Consider the following 18,124-nt stretch of genomic DNA (forward strand, 5'->3'; position numbering starts at 1 on the left):
CACTTGAGCCCCAACTAGGTATGTGCTCTTGACCAGAGTCAAAGGAGGGACCCTTCAGTGTGCAGGCTGACACTATCCACTGAACCAAACCGGCTAAGGCAGACTCGTTTTTTAAGTAACTTTTTACTTCAAAACAAAGTAAGTATACATTGCAAAAAAACTTAAGGAAAGCAAAATGAAATAAAATTAATAGTACTCCTTCCATCTAAGAATCAGTGTTATCCCCCCCCCCCCACACACAACAATAACAGTGTATAAAACTAAATTGAGTAATTTTAAAAACTACTCTTTAGGTGGAGAATTCCTGTTTACATCCATTCAACATTTAAAAATTGAAACTGGCACTGTGCTAGATTCTTGAGGATACCGAGGCAAGCAGGACACGATGTGTCCCTAGGAGACTCAGAGTATATGAGAGGACACATATAAACACATGTTCGTCAATAATAATAATGATAATAGAAAACTTGTGTCGAAGTACAAGGAGAGTTGGAATTTCACAGTGGTTAACTATAATACCAATCATTTTGGAATGCTTAGGTTTTTCCAAAACAAATGCTCAACGCAGGGCTGGCGCAGGATTATTACAGACGCGTGTTTAAGGTGGACTTAGGTGAAAACATCCTAGTACTTGTCAAATGTTTAAACCTTTCACAACAATCCTGTTTGGCGAGTTGGAAATGCAGAAACTATTAAGCTGTGACGGAGACGCTTCCAGAGTCACATTGACTCGGAGTTCTCAGGAGCCGCCCCGGGCGGGGAGCGGTGCTTCTTGGGACTTGTAGTCTCTATCGCGACCGAGGACTCTTGCAACTCCATTTCCAACGCACTTCTACCTTTTAAACTTTCTGGCGCAACAGTCCGGTTAAAGCCCTCGGCTAAAGAATAACCTGAAAGCTGTCACTTGTTTCTAGGCTCGTTATAGTTCTACCAGGCTCCTTAATAATCAACCCTCATATGGGCAGAGTGACGCTCCAGCCTCAGAGAGATGGGTGTGTCCTCCGCGGTGGGCGGAGCCCTGGGTGTGTCCTCCGCAGTGGGCGGAACCCTGGGGGTGTGTCCTCAGCGATGGGCGGAGCCCTGGGTTGACTGGCGCTCGGGATTGGCCAGCATCTGACGAGAAGGCGTTTTCCTATCCACTTGCTGATCTGTATACTGTACTGCAGTGTAGAAGTGAATCCTTTACCGCGGTCCTCTCATACGCCGCGGGAAGTCTCGCGATACTTCGACCTAGCGACGCCTAGTGAGCGGCCCGGGCCTATCGGGGTGGCGGACCCGGGAGCCGGGGAGGAACTGGTTCGGCCGGGAGGGCGATCGGGTGCTGCCTATGCGACTGCGAGATCCACCCACCCGGACCCCAGAAGCGTGTGGAGGGGCGGCCTTCCGGGCCAGAGCGTCGCAGCCCCGAGTCGACGAGCTCCACCTGGGCCTGCGCGGGCTGTGACAGGTGCGCGGAGCAGCGCGGCGCCCCGCCCGCCGGCCCGCCCCCTCCGGACCTCGCCCGCCCGCCGGGCTCGGCGTGAGCTGCGGGCCCCCCAGCTGCGCGGCTCCCGCTCCGGGCGCCTGTCGCCGCCTCGATCGCTGCCGCCTCGGAGCGGCCGCCGCCCCTGAGGGAAGCAGGGAGGGAAGCGGCCGCCGCTGACCCCGGGCATGAGCCGGCCGCGGTGTCCGTGGCAGCACTAAGGCGCCGACATGAACTTGCACCAGGTGCTGACCGGCGCCGTGAACCCCGGCGACCACTGCTTCTCCGTGGGCAGCGTCGGCGATCAGCGCTTCACGGTGAGTCCGGGAGGCTCCCGCGGCCGCCCGCCGTGGGTCCGCGTCCCTGCGTCCGCGGGTCTCGGCCTGGAATGACAGGCAGAGCCGGGAACGCGCCTCCGCTCCCGCCCCCGGGGGGAGGAGGGTCCCCAGATCCTCTCCGGGGCCCGGCCCCAGGCCCGGGCGCACCTGGCCTCGAGAGGGAAGGAGGTAAAGACCTTTTGGTCCTTGGGTCCTTACTGTGCGGAGCCTGCGCCCGGGAGGATGTTCTGTAGGTGTTTTAAGTGTTCAGTCTGACGTCCTTGGGCTGGGTGGTTTGGCAAAGTCGTTTAAACAAAAATTGTGTAATGTTGTGTGTGGGGGGTGGGGGTAGGGGAGGCTTTGCATTATCCTACTCCATAGGCTTAACATGGTCAAGTTGAGAAATAGTTGGGTGGATTTCCTTTCTTATTCTAAGTTAAGGTCAAGTAGCCTTGTAGTTAGAATGAGTGGGTGTCTCCACATAGTTACTAATTGTTAACAGCTAGAGCTGGTTAAAAACATAGTGAAAGCAGTGCTTTCTCATTTACTCTTCTGAGGTATAACTAGAAAGTAAAAAAATATATATATTGTGTATGAATAATTTACTCCTGACGCCCTTTGAATTCCCGTATGTGACAGTTTAGTAATCCTGGGAAACTTACTTAGTTTAGATTGTTCCCATGGACTGCTAAAGGTTGCATTCCTGTTTTTCAGTAAAACCCCCTTTTTTTTTTTGCTGTGTAGCAGTGATCCAAGGTTAAGGTGTACTGAAAAGTGATTTATTTTTCATTAGTCTTACTCAACTATTGGAAGTAAGAGGACTCCAAATTTCTGCCTACTTACCAGGAGGAGAGTGGAAATTTCTGCCTTAATAATAGTTTTTGTGATAACTTCAAATTAAAAGCCAGTATTCACATGATACCCTATATCTAAACGTATTTACAATGCTGTCGATTTCTGCCACAACTTGTGTGACTGTGACTTAGTTGGGATTAGAAGTTTACATATATAAGAGAAAAGAGTTGATAGATATCCATGATTTCTTTCTGTCTACTTTTGACCTTTTTTTTTGTTGTGGTCGTTGACAGTCAGAACAAATAATAGTCATTATTTTACATGGTGCAGGCATTTAATTCCCGAGTTGTGTTTTTAGATCTGTGCCAACCAATACTTTGCTTCAAAATAGAGTCTGTACCTCCCCTGTAGAATGACACATGCACACCTTAGCTTGCACTTGACCCTAGCATTTTTAGAGATTCTAGTTCTAAATGTGAACCCAGGATACTCAGAAGAGTGAGCTCTGAGGGTTTCAGTGAGCAACTGTAGTTGGACATTGCTCTCTGCTTTTGCTCTGTAGAGGGAGAGAATAAACAGCATTTACTCAAGGAGGTTTTCCTAGCAGGAGATGGCCTTCTCAGCTATCTCCTAAAGTTATTTGAGTGCTTCCTCCTATGTAAAGTCCAAGACCTTTTCCAAGAAGGCATTAAGATTCTATGTAAGCATGCTTTAATACTCTATATAATCGCTGGGCTGACATGGGTCAGTGGTTAAGCGCCTACCTTAGGAACCATGAGGTCACGGTTCGATTCCCAGTCAGGGCACGTGCCCCGCTTCTGGGTTGATCCCCAGTAGGGAACATGCAAGAGGCAGTGAGTCAATGATTCTCTCTCATCATTGATGTTTCTGTCTCTCTCCTTCTCCCTTCCTCTCTGAAATCAGTAAAACTATATTTAAAAAAAAAAAAAAAAAGAACCTATGTAATCTACTTCAAAGCATATATAATATGCTGGTTTATATACCTAAATGATCCATCTAAAGTGTATATAAAACCTTGATGAATGCCCCTATGTTATTTTAAAGGAGAGGTAAGTGAGTGTGCCAAAGCTCATATAGTCATTCCACACCATCATGTAGCTTCTTGGTCCATTTCCATAGAACAGGCTTTAATCTCCAGGTCTCAGGAAATATTGCAATAAATACAGTAAAAATACTTTTATTTTTTTTGTTTAGTGTAAAGAGATACAGTTTTGGTGAAAGTTTAAGGATTACTAATCATCTGTTTCCTTTGCAGCCAATCTATCCCTGACTTTTTAACATTAAGTTGATAGTTTTGTTATAAACTAAATTTCTTGCCCCTGGTTTCCTGGATATTGTATATATCTTAAATTTACATTTCTTGAAATCGCTTATTTTTCTTTCATGTTGAAAGTAAAATCTATTTATTGTTTACTCCTTGAATTTTTTTTTTAAATAGGGAAATAGCAAACACTAATGGTACATGGTATGTGCAGACTAAAAAAAATTCTCTAAATTCTAGTTTTACTTGAGGTAAGGTCATGTGATTTCCTCTTGCAGGCCCCCGTGAAGAATTTCTATTCCTCTTGGTATGGAATGCTTTCTCTGAAGACAGTACTGTGTTTGTAATTAGCCACTTTGAATGTTTGCAGATAACTCAGATGTTCTTGTTTCAAAAGATTACAGGAGATGAGATCCCATTTTCACAGTAAAGTGTGACAGATTTTACTTGGTAAATTGAAATGAAATTGAATGCATGTTTTCTTGGAGTTTCCATTTTAAAATATGCCATTATTAAACAAAGTTAGTATATCCAAGAATTAGATACTTTTTTACTACTTAAACTGGCAACAAACTATTTTGACTTTGCTCTTAGTATGAAAGCTTTTATTAGGCAGTGACCATATCTCACAATTTCAAAGCACTTTATTTGCACTTTCATTGTATCATTAACCAGTGTTGCTTTGTGGATGTCTTCCATAGTTTCATTGTATCTAGAATAGGGATTGAAGTACTGATGAGACCTAATACAAGAGTCATTACCTGGGTTTGACTTCCAGCCCAATCTCTTATAGTTAGTTGTATATCCAGGACAAGTTCTTTTACACGTTTTGAATTTCTCTCCTCCCTCCTCCCACCCCATTTTGTAGTTTATTCATACTTACTAATAGTGTTGAAACTGTTTTGAATGAAATGGAAAGATGGAGGTAATTTCCAAGATTGTCTTAATATTTTATTTCTGTGTCTAGTATGGAATTTATATAACTTAGTTCTGAAAGGAAGCATGTTATATAGGACAGGCTCCCTGTTGGATGAGAAAAACCAGTGTTCCCAGCCAAAGGGACTCAGATTCGAAGTCAAGAAACTGACTGCAACTATCTGGCTGTTGGTAGAGAACTGAGGCTTAATTGGCATTCTCCTTTCTCAACTTTCTGTCATAGTAACCATCTTTTAGTTTAACTCTTTCTTTTGTTCACTCTAGAGCAGAGATTTTAAACCTATTTCACCTCAGGGCACACATAAACTAATTAGTAAAATTTGGCAACACACCAAAAAATATATTTTTTGCCAGTCTAACAACAACAACAACAACAAAATTGATGTAATTTTGATTGCTTTACCCAAACCATACAAAACAATAATGCTAATTTTCTACCCATCTTCACCACGGTGACTTTTTAAAGAACCAGGTGCCTATAATACTTGTATATAAGGATTTCTGGTACCAAGAATTAACGAATCAGACACAAACTTATTATGAGATGTGAACAATAAAATACAACTTTATTATATGACCTACAAAAGTATTTATGATTCAAAACAGGCATTCACACCTGTCTCTTGTTGTTGTGTTGACTATCATTTTTTTGAAAATTCTTTGTTGTTTAAAATATTACATGTCTCCTTTTCCCCCATTGACCTCTCCCCAGCCCTTCCCACCTCCGGCACATGCCCTTACCCCCCTTGTATCTGTGTCCATTGGTTATGCTCATATGCATGCATAGAAGTCTTTGGTTGATCTCTTACTCCTTCCTCCCCCCACCTTCCTCTACCTTTCCTCTGAGGCTTGATAATCTGTTCGATGCTTCTCTGTCTCTGGATCTATTTTTGTTCATTGGTTTATGTTATTCATTATATTACACAAATGAGTGAGATCATGTGATATTTATCTTTCTACAACTGGCTTATTTTGCTTAGCATAATGCTTTTCAGGTTCATCCATGCTGTTGCGAATGGTAAGAGTTCTTTTTTACAGCAGTGTAGTATTCTATTGTATAGATGTATCACAGGTTTTTTAATCCATTTGTCTATTGATGGGCACTTAGGCTGTTCCCAAATCTTAGCTATTGTAAACTGTGCTGCTATGAACATAGGGGTGCATATATCCTTTCTGATTTCTTGGGATATATTTCTCGAAGTGGGATGACTGGGTCAAATGGGAGTTTCATTTTTAATTTTTTGAGGAAACTCCATACTGTTTTCCACAGTGGCTGCACCAGTCTACATTCCCACCTGATGTCATTTTTTTATTAGGCAATCTAAGGAAAAGAGGCTTATGCAGTACACCAGTTTAAAATCACTGCTCTAGAGAAACCTTTAAAGGTGGGAGAATGGAAAGATTCTTTTTTGGAGGTTCTTTGTATGTGGAGAAGTTACAGGAGGCGAAAGCTTGACATGTTTGCACCTGGAGAAAGAGATTTTTGTGGTACTCATGCCATTGTGAGTTCTAAATTAGATTGGTTTTAAAAATTGGGCCTGTTTTCAAATACTGTGTTTTAAATAGTACTTAAGTGCCTTTTAGATTATTGAAATAATACTAATTCTTAATATTGTTTTTAAGAGCGAGAACAATGTTAAGTACAACATACCAAAAGCAAGTCATTTAACCAGAAAATATACCAGGAAGAAATTCTTTGGGATTGTTTTGGTGAAAACAAAAAATAAACACAGGAAATCTAAGTGTTTCACAGGATTTACAAGAATCACAGGATTTCCAAATTAAAATGCTGATTGGTACAGACTTGGATAATTTTTGAAATTTAGAATATTTGGAATATTATAGTAGGTTGTCTGCCAAAATTTAAAGTTAAAAATCAGGTTTTAATTATATGCTTGGTAGTAGACATGAACTCATGTGTGCTATCTTGTTTAGTCTCAAAGAGAGTAAACTTAATGTTATTTGTGCCTAATAAAGATTTTCTTTTGTCAATTTAATTTTTATTTTAGTTTTATATTGTTTTGATTACAATCAGAAACAGGTAGAGTACTAATTTAGTATATGCATATTAATTTTGAAGAGCAAGTAGCATGACTGTTTGATAAACTATATTGCTTCTAGGGTTTTGATAGCCTTTCAGAATATAATCAGGGCGCTTTAAAATGAATTTTTGAGAATAATTTGTTAGAAAAATCTGTAAAACTCATTTTAGACTTTATTCTAGAAATATTGTGTGTTGTGTTACATCTTTAGTTTTTATTTAAAACCAGGTAGATGGATTATTAAAGAATTTAGTGGCAGAGAACAAAGATAGCAGCATAGGTAAATGTTGGTGGTAGCGACTTCCCACATCCACATCAAAATTACAACTAAAATACAGAAGAACCATCATTCAGAACCGCCTGAAGTCTGGCTGAATGGGGAGTTTTCATTTTAGAGAAAACCTCCATGTACCAGGAGGGTGATGGACCCCAACTCCACAGGGACTGGATCCCCTGCACTAGGGACCTTCCCAGACCACACCCTATGTTTCTCTTCATCTGGCTGTTCATCCGTACCTTATCGGCTAATAAACATAACTGTTTCTCTGAGTTCTGTGAACCGTTCTAGTAAATAATCAAATCCAAAGAGGAGAAGGTCATGGGAACCTCTGATTTGTACCTAAATTGGACAGAAATTGTAGATAATCTGGGGTCCTAGTACTTGTGATCAGCATCTGAAGTAGAGGGAAGTCTCATCCAAGACTGAGCCCTTCTTAACCTTTGGAATCTAGTAATGTTTTCTCTGGGTGGTGCCAGAATTGAATTAAACTGGGGGAATTGCTTAGTGTGTTCCTTCACACAATACTCAAAAGTTTGTGAGTTTGGTAGTAGTATGAAAGTAAAGAAGAAACACTGGAGGAAAACTAGTTTTTGTTTTTGTTTTTCCTTCTAGCTGGCCAAGACAAAATATATGGTGAAATTCTCTGTTCATAAGTTACTTAATTTGTTCCTGCCTTTCTTTAGGTGTGGCTATAGTATTCACTTAAAATGAAGTTCATTTGTTTCACTTGCTTTCCCTTTTCCCCCATCCAGATTGAATTAAATGTATGACATTAATATATTTTAAAAAATCATAATTATATTGTTGGGAAGCAAGGGACTTGGTTGGAAAGTCTGTGAGGAGGATTCTCCAAAAGGTCAGGGGCCTCTTAGGGGGGACCTTGCAGAAGGCGGAAGCCAGTGCCTTGACTTTTTCAAACAAATCTGAACCCCCAGGTGTTTTGCTGGAATCTCTATGTTTAGTCTTTTAGACCTGACCTTGTAGAAGCATGAGTTTCTTCAAGGATACTTACCTTGCTTATTGTATCTAGAGGTTAATTTTAGTTCGAGCTGTTGTTACAATAAAAGCCAAAGGAGGCAGCCATGGAGGCTGTTTTGATGCCTCCTGCCAACCAGCTCCTTAGCCTCTCTTTCACAGAAACATGTTTTAGAGTAATCTATTCATCTGTAGTCAGGGTCTGCTGGTCACCCCCGGCACTATATAATAAGCTATACTACGAAGTGCCATTCTTTCCTGTATCCCTTCCACACCATCCTTTCCCACCTACCTTTTTTGGTAACAAACTTTGTTTCCTACTTTTATCTTTCCGGTGCTTCTGTTCTTAATATCTGTTCTTAATAAACAGAAACGTGTGTTTTCTTTTTTTAAAAAATTTTTATTTATTTATTTTGGAAACATGTATGTTTTCTTATTTAACTTGTTTCTTACACAAAAAAAATAACATACTATATATGCTTTTTTGTACTTCAATGTATTTCCCCTAGCTTAATACTATTCCCTAGAAAACACCATTGTCATAGATATCTTCCTCATTCTTTTTACAACTGTATAATGTTCCAGTGTGAGTATATATCATAGTTAATTCAACTGGTATTCTATGCATAGCAGGATTTTATAGAAGACAGTTACAATTTTTTGTGAGTGATTAAGAAATAGAACTAAATGCAAATAGGGTTTGAGTTTTTTTATTCATCCTACATCTAATTACAAATCAAATAAGCTGTAAGCATTTAAATTCTGTAGTAAGAAAACCAGAGAATCTTTATTTTAAGCTTCAAGCATAATAATCAACTTGTGAAATGTGGAGTGCAGCTGATTATATCTGGATTCCCCCCCCCCCCCTACTAGTTTATTGCCAAGTGAGGACTGAATGAGAGATATTCTAGACGAAGATCAATAATTTTCATTGGATTTAAAGTTTATCAAAATTAGAGACAGCTTTACATCTTGTGGTATTCTCACTAAGGAAAAGTCAAATGACAATATAAATGACAAAAGTCAAGTGATAATATAGCAGAGGCAAAAGGACAGGGCTAATCCAGAATGGATAAATCTTTGAATGATTTAGGGTTAATGGTATTATAAGTTGGCATCTTCCTCTCTATAGGGCTAAGTATATTTCTGAAATAATTTTATATTTTCCAAGTCTGCAGATGTTTAATATTTGTTATATTAAACAGTAATTTGGTGAGGTACTTCAGGATTAATGTAGACTTCTGGAAAATTTAGAATGATGATTATTTACAAAAATAGTTGCAACACAATTAACTGAAAGTAGATAGATAATTTCTGGTATAACAAAAGGAAAGCAAAATTATGAAGACTTTTAATATATAACAAAGAGGGAGTCTAAGTTGTAAACATTCAGAATTTGAAACAATTTTTTGGGAAACCAGAGACAATATTTTATCCAAATTTAATATTGAAAAATCAATTTTTAAAATATTAAGTATTTAAAACATTATGAATGAAAATTTTTTCTGAAATAAGTTAGTTTTTGGAACTTACTCTTGCTAATAGTCTCATGACAAGCCTTATGATCCTATTGTGGATATTTGTATAGGTGAGCAGACTATCATGAGATTTTTTTGTTTGTTTACTGAGCTAATTTTTTCCATTATTTGACACTAGTGGAACCAGACTTGATTATTCCTAATTTCTTTTTGGAAAATTCCAGGCAAGCATGATTAATTAGGAAAGACCCTGTGTTGCCGTGGAAATAACATAGATCAAGAATCAATAGATCAGGGTTTTCAAATCAACTCTGCCACCGAGATGTTATATTAACCTACGTACTTAGGCATCATTTTCTTGTCTATAATCTAAACATATTTATTTGTATCTTCTCCCAAGTCCATTTTCTAATATTTTCTGTCAGCTTTTGAATAGGACCATTTTGGATTTGGTAGGATTTAAAGTCATAAAGTATCTATTAAGTATAATATTTTTTTACATTAAGTAAGGTATATGTGCATGTGCAAAAGTGATGAGAAATGAAAAATTATTAAAACTTTAGGAACATATCAGGATGGAAAGTAGTGTGTAATAGATATTTCATTACAGTGTTACACTGCATGCTGACTTTTAATATGTGAGTTTTAAATTTTAGGATGTGAAAATTTAATATTCCGATATTAAATTTTAGGATGGCCAAGTAATTGAAGAAACTACCTTGCTCTGGGAAGGTGTGGAAAAGACCACAAAAAGAATTCTGGTTCGAAAAGTTCTGCTTTATTATAAAATTCACAAAGAGCTATTTGCCAAACAAGTCTTAAATTAAACCCTTTTTATTTTGTTTGGTTATGGTGATTCTCTTTGTAAAATTAAATACTTAAATTTATTATGTAGGTTATTTATAAAGCAGGACCTTCAGTTAGAATTGAGTATGATAAACTTGAACCCTACCTTTTGTCTTGAAACTTAATGTCTAGTAATAGAAAGGAATAATAAGAAATATATTTATAAACTATGGTATAGGCTACAAAGAAAATAAATAATAATGTGATGGAAAGGATGAGAGAGAAAGAGAGAAGGATGGAAGAAAGGTGGGGAGCAGGTAGGTGAGGAACTGAGAGCTGAATGTTGAAAAGAAGCTAGCTAGGCAAAGACTAGGCAAATGAAAGGTAGATAAAACACTTTGAGATGGAAAAGACTGATATGCCTAAGGAACAGAAAGAAGGCAATATAAGGCCAGGAGCCAATTGAGGTAAGGAAAGAACCTTGAAATGTAGAGAATTGGGGACAATCATTTAGGGCAGGGGTGGGGAACTGTTGGGTCCTAATTATTTGGTCTGGCCCTGGCACGGCAACTGCAGGTGGGACTCGAAATTCAATATTTTTCAGAGCTTTTTTTCATAAAAACATAATTTTTAGGTTGATAACTTTGTATGGCCCATGAATGATGTTATAATATCCAAAAGGTCTTTGGCAGGAAAAAAAGTTCCCATCTCTGATTCAGTGCATTGAACATGGTGAGGAGTTAGGATTTTATTCCAAGAAAATATTGAAGGGGTTTAAGCAGGGAAAATTATTTGGTGTAAAAGATCACTTTTATCTTTGTGGTGAAAGAAATTAGAGGGACGCAAGAATGGAAGCAGTCAGACTATTAACAATAATGCAGGAAAGAGGTGGGCTTAGATAAGGGCGGTGGCATTCATTGGAGAAGATAAGACTGGATTTGCTGATGGTACTGTATATGAGAGGAAAGGAAATATTCTTAAATAGTACAGATTTTTTAAAAAGAATTTTAAAGTAATTTGTTAAAATGTAATATTTAATGCCAGTATTTTACTTGATAAATATTTTCTTGATAACTTTATTTTTCTTTCTTTTTTTTAGGCTTATGCATCTGGATGTGACATTGTTATACTGGGAAGTGATTTTGAAAGATTACAAATAATCCCAGGAGCTAAACATGGAAATATTCAAATAGGATGTGTAGACTGTTCAATGCAACAAGGCAAGGTTTGTAATCTTGTGATTATATGAAATTAGTTTTGAATATGGTTTATGCCAGGGTAGTCTGAACTATATTTCCTATTGAATTAGACACTTGCTTTGTTTCAAGTGCAATGTAGCTATAAATTTCTTTTGGCTATCTAAGATGCATTGTAGAGAACAAAATCCCTTGCTCTCTAAAATGTATCTTTGAGATCTTCAAGAATTCCATTCTTATATAAATTTGAAGTAAAGCATAATCTCTCTATTGTGACAAATACATTTATTTATTTATTTATTTATTTATTTATTTATTTATTTATTTTTAATACTCATTAGAGGATATTTTTCCATTGATTTTTAGAGAAAGTGGAAGAAAGAAAGACAGAGAGAAATTTTGATGTGAGAGAAACACATCGATTGGTTGTCTTTTGCATGTGCCCCAGCCAGGGCCCAGACTGGGGAGGAGCCTGCAACCTAGGTATGGCACATGCCCTTGACCAGAATTGAACCTGGGACTCTTAGTCTGCAGGCTGACATTCTATGCACTGAGCCAGGAAGGGTTATGTTTTATTGACTTAAAGAGTAAATTTTAAATACACTCAAATAAAGTGGAATATTTGAAAAATACACTCTTCAAAGAGTTCACAAAGAAACAAATTTAAGTTTTATTTTTTTAAAGTTACATTTACACCGAAACCGGTTTGGCTCAATGGATAGAGCGTCGGCTTGGCGACTGAAGGGTCCCGGGTTCGATTCCGGTCAAGGGCATGTACCTTGGTTGCGGGCATATCCCCAGTAGGGGGTGTGCAAGAGGCAGCTGATCGATGACTCTCTCTCATTGATGTTTCTAACTGTCTCTCTCCCTTCCTCTCTGTACAAAATCAATAAAATATATATGTTTTAAAAAGTTACATTTACATTCACAGAATTGTGAGCTTTGAGGATAGGTAACTTAAAAACTGATTTTTAAGTCATGTGAAATTTTATACTTGACAAGGAATACATCAATATATTGTATATTCTTCTGTTGAGGAAGGGAATTAATGTTTACTATCCATTAGAGGCCTGGTGTTTGGATTTGTGTACTGATGGGGAGCGTGGCCTGCAGGGATCGGCCTGCTGTGGGAGCGCTGCTCATCCCTGTCAGCCAAGCAGTGCTCCCATTGTGGGAGCACACTGACCACCAGGGGGCAGCTCCTGCATCGTTCTGTTCTATTGGTTTCTGGGCTTTTATATATATATATATATATATATATATATATATATATATATATATACACACACACACACACACACGCGCGCACACACACACACACACACATACACACATACACATACACATACACACACACACACATACATACTAGAGGCCTGGTGCATGAAATTCCTGCAAGGGGAGTTGTCCCTCAGCCCAGCCTGCACCCTCTCCAATATGGGATGCCTTGGGGGATGTCTGACAGCTGTCCCACAGGGATCGGGCCTAAACCGGCAGTCGGACATTTCTCTCACAATCCAGGACTGCTGGCTCCTAACTGCTTGCCTGCCTGCTTTCCTGATTGCCCCTAACCACCTCTTCCTGCCTGCCTGCTCACCTGCCCGCCCCTAACTGTCTCTGTCTGCTGACATGATCACCCCCTAACCCAGGGGTCCTCAAACTTTTTAAAGTGGGGGCCAGATCACGGTCCCTCAGAGAGCTGGAGGGCCGGACTATATGAACTACTAATTCCTACTGTAACACCTCGGCTGCGCTCACTGCCCAAAAAACCTGGTGGGCCGGATCAGACTCCTCTGCGGGCCGCATGTGGCCCGCGGGCCGCATGTGGCCCGCGGGCCGTAGTTTGAAGACCCCTGCCCTAACCATTCCTCTGCCGGCCTGATTGCCACCTAACTGCTCTCCTGCTGGCCCGATAGCCCCCAACTGCCCTCCCCTGCTGGCCTGATCGCCCCCAATTGCCCTCCCCTGCTGGTCTGATTGCCCCCAACTACCCTCTCCTGCGGCCTGATCACCCCCTAACTGTTTTCCCCAGCCCCTTATTACCTTCTAACTGCTTGTTCTTCTGCGCTGGCCTGCTCTTTCCTCTAGCTGCTTGCTCCCCTGAGCTGCCTGATTGCCTCTAACAGCTTACTCCCCTGATGACCTGATCACCCTTAACCTCTGTCTTGGCCCCCACCACCATGGCTTTGTCCTTAAGGAAGTCGGATGTTGGGAAGATGTCTGGCTGAACCAGTCTAATTAGCATATTACCCTTTTATTGGTATAGACTAGAGGCCTGATGTATGAAATTTGTGCAAGAGTAGGCCTTCTTTCCCCCAGCTGCTGGCACCAGCTTCCCTCTGGCACCTGGGACTCGGGCTTTCCTCGCAGCCCCGGCTTTGTCTGGAAGGACCTCTGGCCTAATTAGCATATTATGCTTTTATAATTATAGATTATTATAGATAGATAGATACTAGATGATTTACAAATGTTATTTTAGTCCTCAAAATACTTCTGTTAGGAAGATATTCATGTTATAAATATGGATAGAGAAACAAAGGTTAAGAGAGATTAACTTACTAGTTACATAGTAAGTGACAGTATGTATTGGGATTCTGATCCTAAATATGGCAGTCTCTAAAATTTACATTCTTAAGTATTAAAATGCACATGAAATTGTACATGTGGGTATATTTTAAGTTACATTATTTCTTTTGTTCTTTTGATTCATAAGTAAGTTAACATATCCATAATTTATCTTTTCATTTTTCTTTTTAAAAGATTGCAGCATCCTATGGAAATGTTATCTCTGTTTTTGAACCAGTTATTCTTCCGAAGCAAAAGAAAAATTTGGTCAGTAATTTATCATTTTCTTTTTAGGAATTGAAATGTCTTGTGTGTTAAAAGATGTTATTTTTAAGAGTATAAAATCAAATAAATCAGTATAAATTTATGCTATAATTAAATGCCACTTTCATGTTACAAATATGTTTAAAATTTTCACTGAAATAGAATTAAATTGTGTCAACGAATTATCTTGACATATTTTTTTTTTCCTTTTGACATTTTTTAATTCTGTTTTGAAGAATCAACAGCTTTAAGTTTGGCAGTTAAAGTTATTGCTAGTGCAGACATTGTTGTCTAGTCATATGTGGCACTTTATTCTTTGCTTTTGTGATCTAATTTTGTGTAGTTTTTCTGCCTTATGTATTTTGTTCTTAAAGTTACATGTTTTTTTGTGTATGTTTTTGTTACACACATATATATATATATATTATTGTTTAAAGTATTACAAGTAGTAGTACGTATGTTAAAGTTACATGTTTTAATTGCAGACTTAACATACCTCCAGGACTTATTTTCTTGCACTTATTATATCATGTAACATAATTGTTAACAGGCCAATGAATTTTTTAAATAAAGAAACTATTAATAGTTTTGAAAGCTGGTTAAAATTAGTTTATAAATATTGAGGTTATATAGTATATATCTTTAATGCTTTTAAATATGACAAACCAGGTGATTTTACCCATCTCCACTGGAAATTAAACTAATGATTTAAACCATATGAAAGGATATCAGGATAGTGTGGTCCAAAGAGCATTTATTAGGAGTCAGAGAAACTATGCTAAAAACTATGCTGCTTTTTAGCTATTAAATCCCAAGCAAGGAACTTCATGAGATCTTCACTCAATTCTGAAATTAATTACTATCCATTCTTCATGGGCTATTATAAGGATGACATGATTTCAGAGATTGTGTAGAAATCTGTTAAATGTAAAGAATTAAACAGTATTTTAATAACAGACATACCTTTATATATCTTTTAATAGTTTTCATTTTCACTTAGCTCATTAGTATCTTGCATATTTCCTGACTTAGTTTTGTAGTTATCATTTCTTTCTTTATAAATAAGCAGCAGAGGCCCCAAAGAAATGTGACTTGACCATCGAAACAGCTATTAAGCCACATAACTAAGAGTAAAACCAGCTTTATTGATTCCTAGATGAGAACATTCTTTTCTCTACCTTGTGTTAATAAAAAATATTTTCTGTGGATTGATACGCATTTTTAAATTCAATGGAAGGAGATTCCACAATTCTCCCCTGATTTTTATTTGTGTTAATACATTAATGAAGCCAATATTAGAAGCTCTTATAGCCTTATGAATTAATAATTGATAGTACTAAAAAGAAATTTTAAAGGTGGCCACTCCACTCAGAACAATGTATTTCAAATAATACTCAGTATATTTATTAAATAGAATAACTGACTTTTAACATTTGTGTTATATTAAAAGTTCTATATTAGTAAGGGTAGAATTGAGATTTTCAGTTTTTGCCCATTTTTCTCTTGATATATGATTGTTTAATATAACAGTGACAAAAACTCATTAAGAACATGCTGGTTTATTGGTAGGTAGCACTGACTTTCCAAAGAGGGTAAAGAAAGCTTGATGAATAAGGGGAAAACTGGATCAGATGGGAAAAAATCAAGACTTGGAAGGCACATAAAATCTGTTATTCCAGAATATATCTCAGAGAATGTTTAGATCCTTATAAAAATATATTGTTTCCATTTCTTTATACCATCTGGAATATTCTTTTAAGATGTTGGTTTTTCATAAGAGGTACTCTTCAGAATCACTAGTTCTGATATATCCAGACCCCACTCTGAGGATTTCTAAACTTTGAGATGTGGGTTTTGTCTAGGCACTTGTATGTCTAGTTCTAGAGAGGGTTCTCATGTATACCGTGATTGAGAACTATTTCTGCAAGGCAATTTTTTATAAAAACATATTCTGCAAGCCACCTGTATCAAAATCTTCTGGGTTGTTCGTTTAAAATGCAGATTCCTGTGCTCCATCTTGGACCTTTTGATCCTGAACCTTTGGACATGGGTCTTAGAAATTTGAATTTTTAATAAGCATCCAGCCTAGTCTTGTATTAAAATTTGGAACTAATTCATTGAGGAAGTTTTTATAACTCTCAAAGTATTAGAGGTTAGTCAAGTCAACTTAGTAGGCCACAGCCTGAATGTAAAAGAAGATGAAATGGAATAGAAAATGTTAGAGGGCATCACATGTAATAAAAATAGATTACTTAAGATTGCATTTATATGTATGCTTTGTGTATTTTGTGTCACAGTGCAACATATATTTCTTAGGTTTTCAGGTAAAAAAGTTGAAAATTATTTCTTTAAGGAATAAAAAGACTTAAATTATACATTATAATGCAAGTGTTATATCTCTTATTCTGAATTTTTACGCATACCATATCATCTCAGATCTGGAAAAAAACATTAAAAAACAAAGCCTCCAGAAGCAGAGACACAGACATATTTAAAATTGAGTCTTTGTAACAATATTAATAAATAAGTAATAATTATATTTTAAAAGTCCGAGGTCAATAAGAATATTGCCCAAAATGGTATATATTCATTGGTTGTTTAAATATACTAAAGAAAGACTTTTGAACCTCCAGGACTGGATATTCTCTCACTGATCTCCATCACATATTCTTTATTTTTTCTTTAAAAAAATATTTCTTGATTTGAGAGGAAGGGAGAAATAGAAAATCAATTATGAGAATCATTATTCAGCTGCCCTGTTGCACACCCCCTATTGGGGATCGATGAAAACTGGGCATGTGTCCTGACTAGAAATCAAAAGATGGCCTCCTGATTGATAGGTTGATGCTTTATTTTTCTTGACAGAATTGAACATTTTGTTTTTAAAAATGACTGCATGTATTAGTAACAATGATGATAATATATATGCTTGTCAGAGAAAAGATACCAATGATAATTCAATAAATGACTTTTTTTAATTTTAGGAATTATATAGTCAGTGGCAGAAAAATGGTCAGTTTTTTCTGGAATCAATAGCGCACAATATAACTTGGGATCCAGCAGGTAAGAACTCACAAATAGGATTAATGGAAATGAAATATCACTTGTCTACACTATTGCTTTTATTATTTTCATGTATTTCATTTCTGCTTTTTGTGAGATTGTGGGGAACACAAAAATAATAAAACAGATTGCACTCTTTTAGAACTTATGATGAAATGAAGGTGCCAGCTATAGGAGGAATCTTGTTTTGGGAAGGTCACATTAATTCTCTGTAAAGAGTCCAAGTTTGCTTGAAGAGGAGCCTTTTGACCTGAAAGTAGATAGATTTAACAATGAAGGTGGGGGAGATTTAGGTGGGAAAAAGAAGAGTATTCTAAGGAGAGTTAATGCACATATGTACTAGTTAAATATTTTTATATTTAAAAACTATCCCAAATCCATTTTTACCAACCTACCACAATGAACAAAGGCACAAAGAAAGAAAATGTAAGTTAGATTTTAATAGTGGTTAGTACTTCATTGAAGCTGGAGTGAATCTGGAGATGAGATAAGATTGCAGCTTATTATAGAAGGCCTTTAAAGTCATGGTAAGGGATTTGACTTTAATTCTTGTTAATTGTCTGAAAGAATTGTTGTGGTGACCCCCAACCATAAAATTATTTTCATTGCTACTTCATAACTGTTATTTTGCTGCTGTTATGAATCGTAATGTAAATATCTGTGTTTTCTGATGGAAAATCATA

The 18,124-nt window shown here is 37.5% G+C and overlaps 1 protein-coding gene across 7 annotated transcripts in view; it reads left to right on the plus strand.

Moving 5' to 3' along the window:
* Nucleotides 1-1,185: 1,185 nt before the first annotated feature.
* The window catches only part of DMXL1 (Dmx like 1), a 125,702-nt gene continuing 108,763 nt past the window's right edge, over nt 1,186-18,124 (plus strand). For 4 of the 7 annotated variants that reach the window (XM_084880459.1, XM_084880460.1, XM_084880461.1 and 1 more), the window contains exons 1-4: nt 1,187-1,779; nt 11,453-11,578; nt 14,310-14,381; nt 17,363-17,441. In XM_084880459.1, coding sequence (XP_084736585.1) covers nt 1,693-1,779; nt 11,453-11,578; nt 14,310-14,381; nt 17,363-17,441 — 364 coding nt within the window. In that variant the 5' untranslated portion in view covers nt 1,187-1,692. Of the gene's footprint in view, nt 1,780-11,452; nt 11,579-14,309; nt 14,382-17,362; nt 17,442-18,124 lie in introns of all 7 variants that reach the window. The other 3 variants (XM_084880463.1, XM_084880464.1, XM_084880458.1) reach the window with 2 other exon arrangements.

This window comes from Pipistrellus hanaki (assembly GCF_964339955.1).
Source record: "Pipistrellus hanaki genome assembly, chromosome: 4".
NCBI lineage: Eukaryota > Metazoa > Chordata > Mammalia > Chiroptera > Vespertilionidae > Pipistrellus > Pipistrellus hanaki.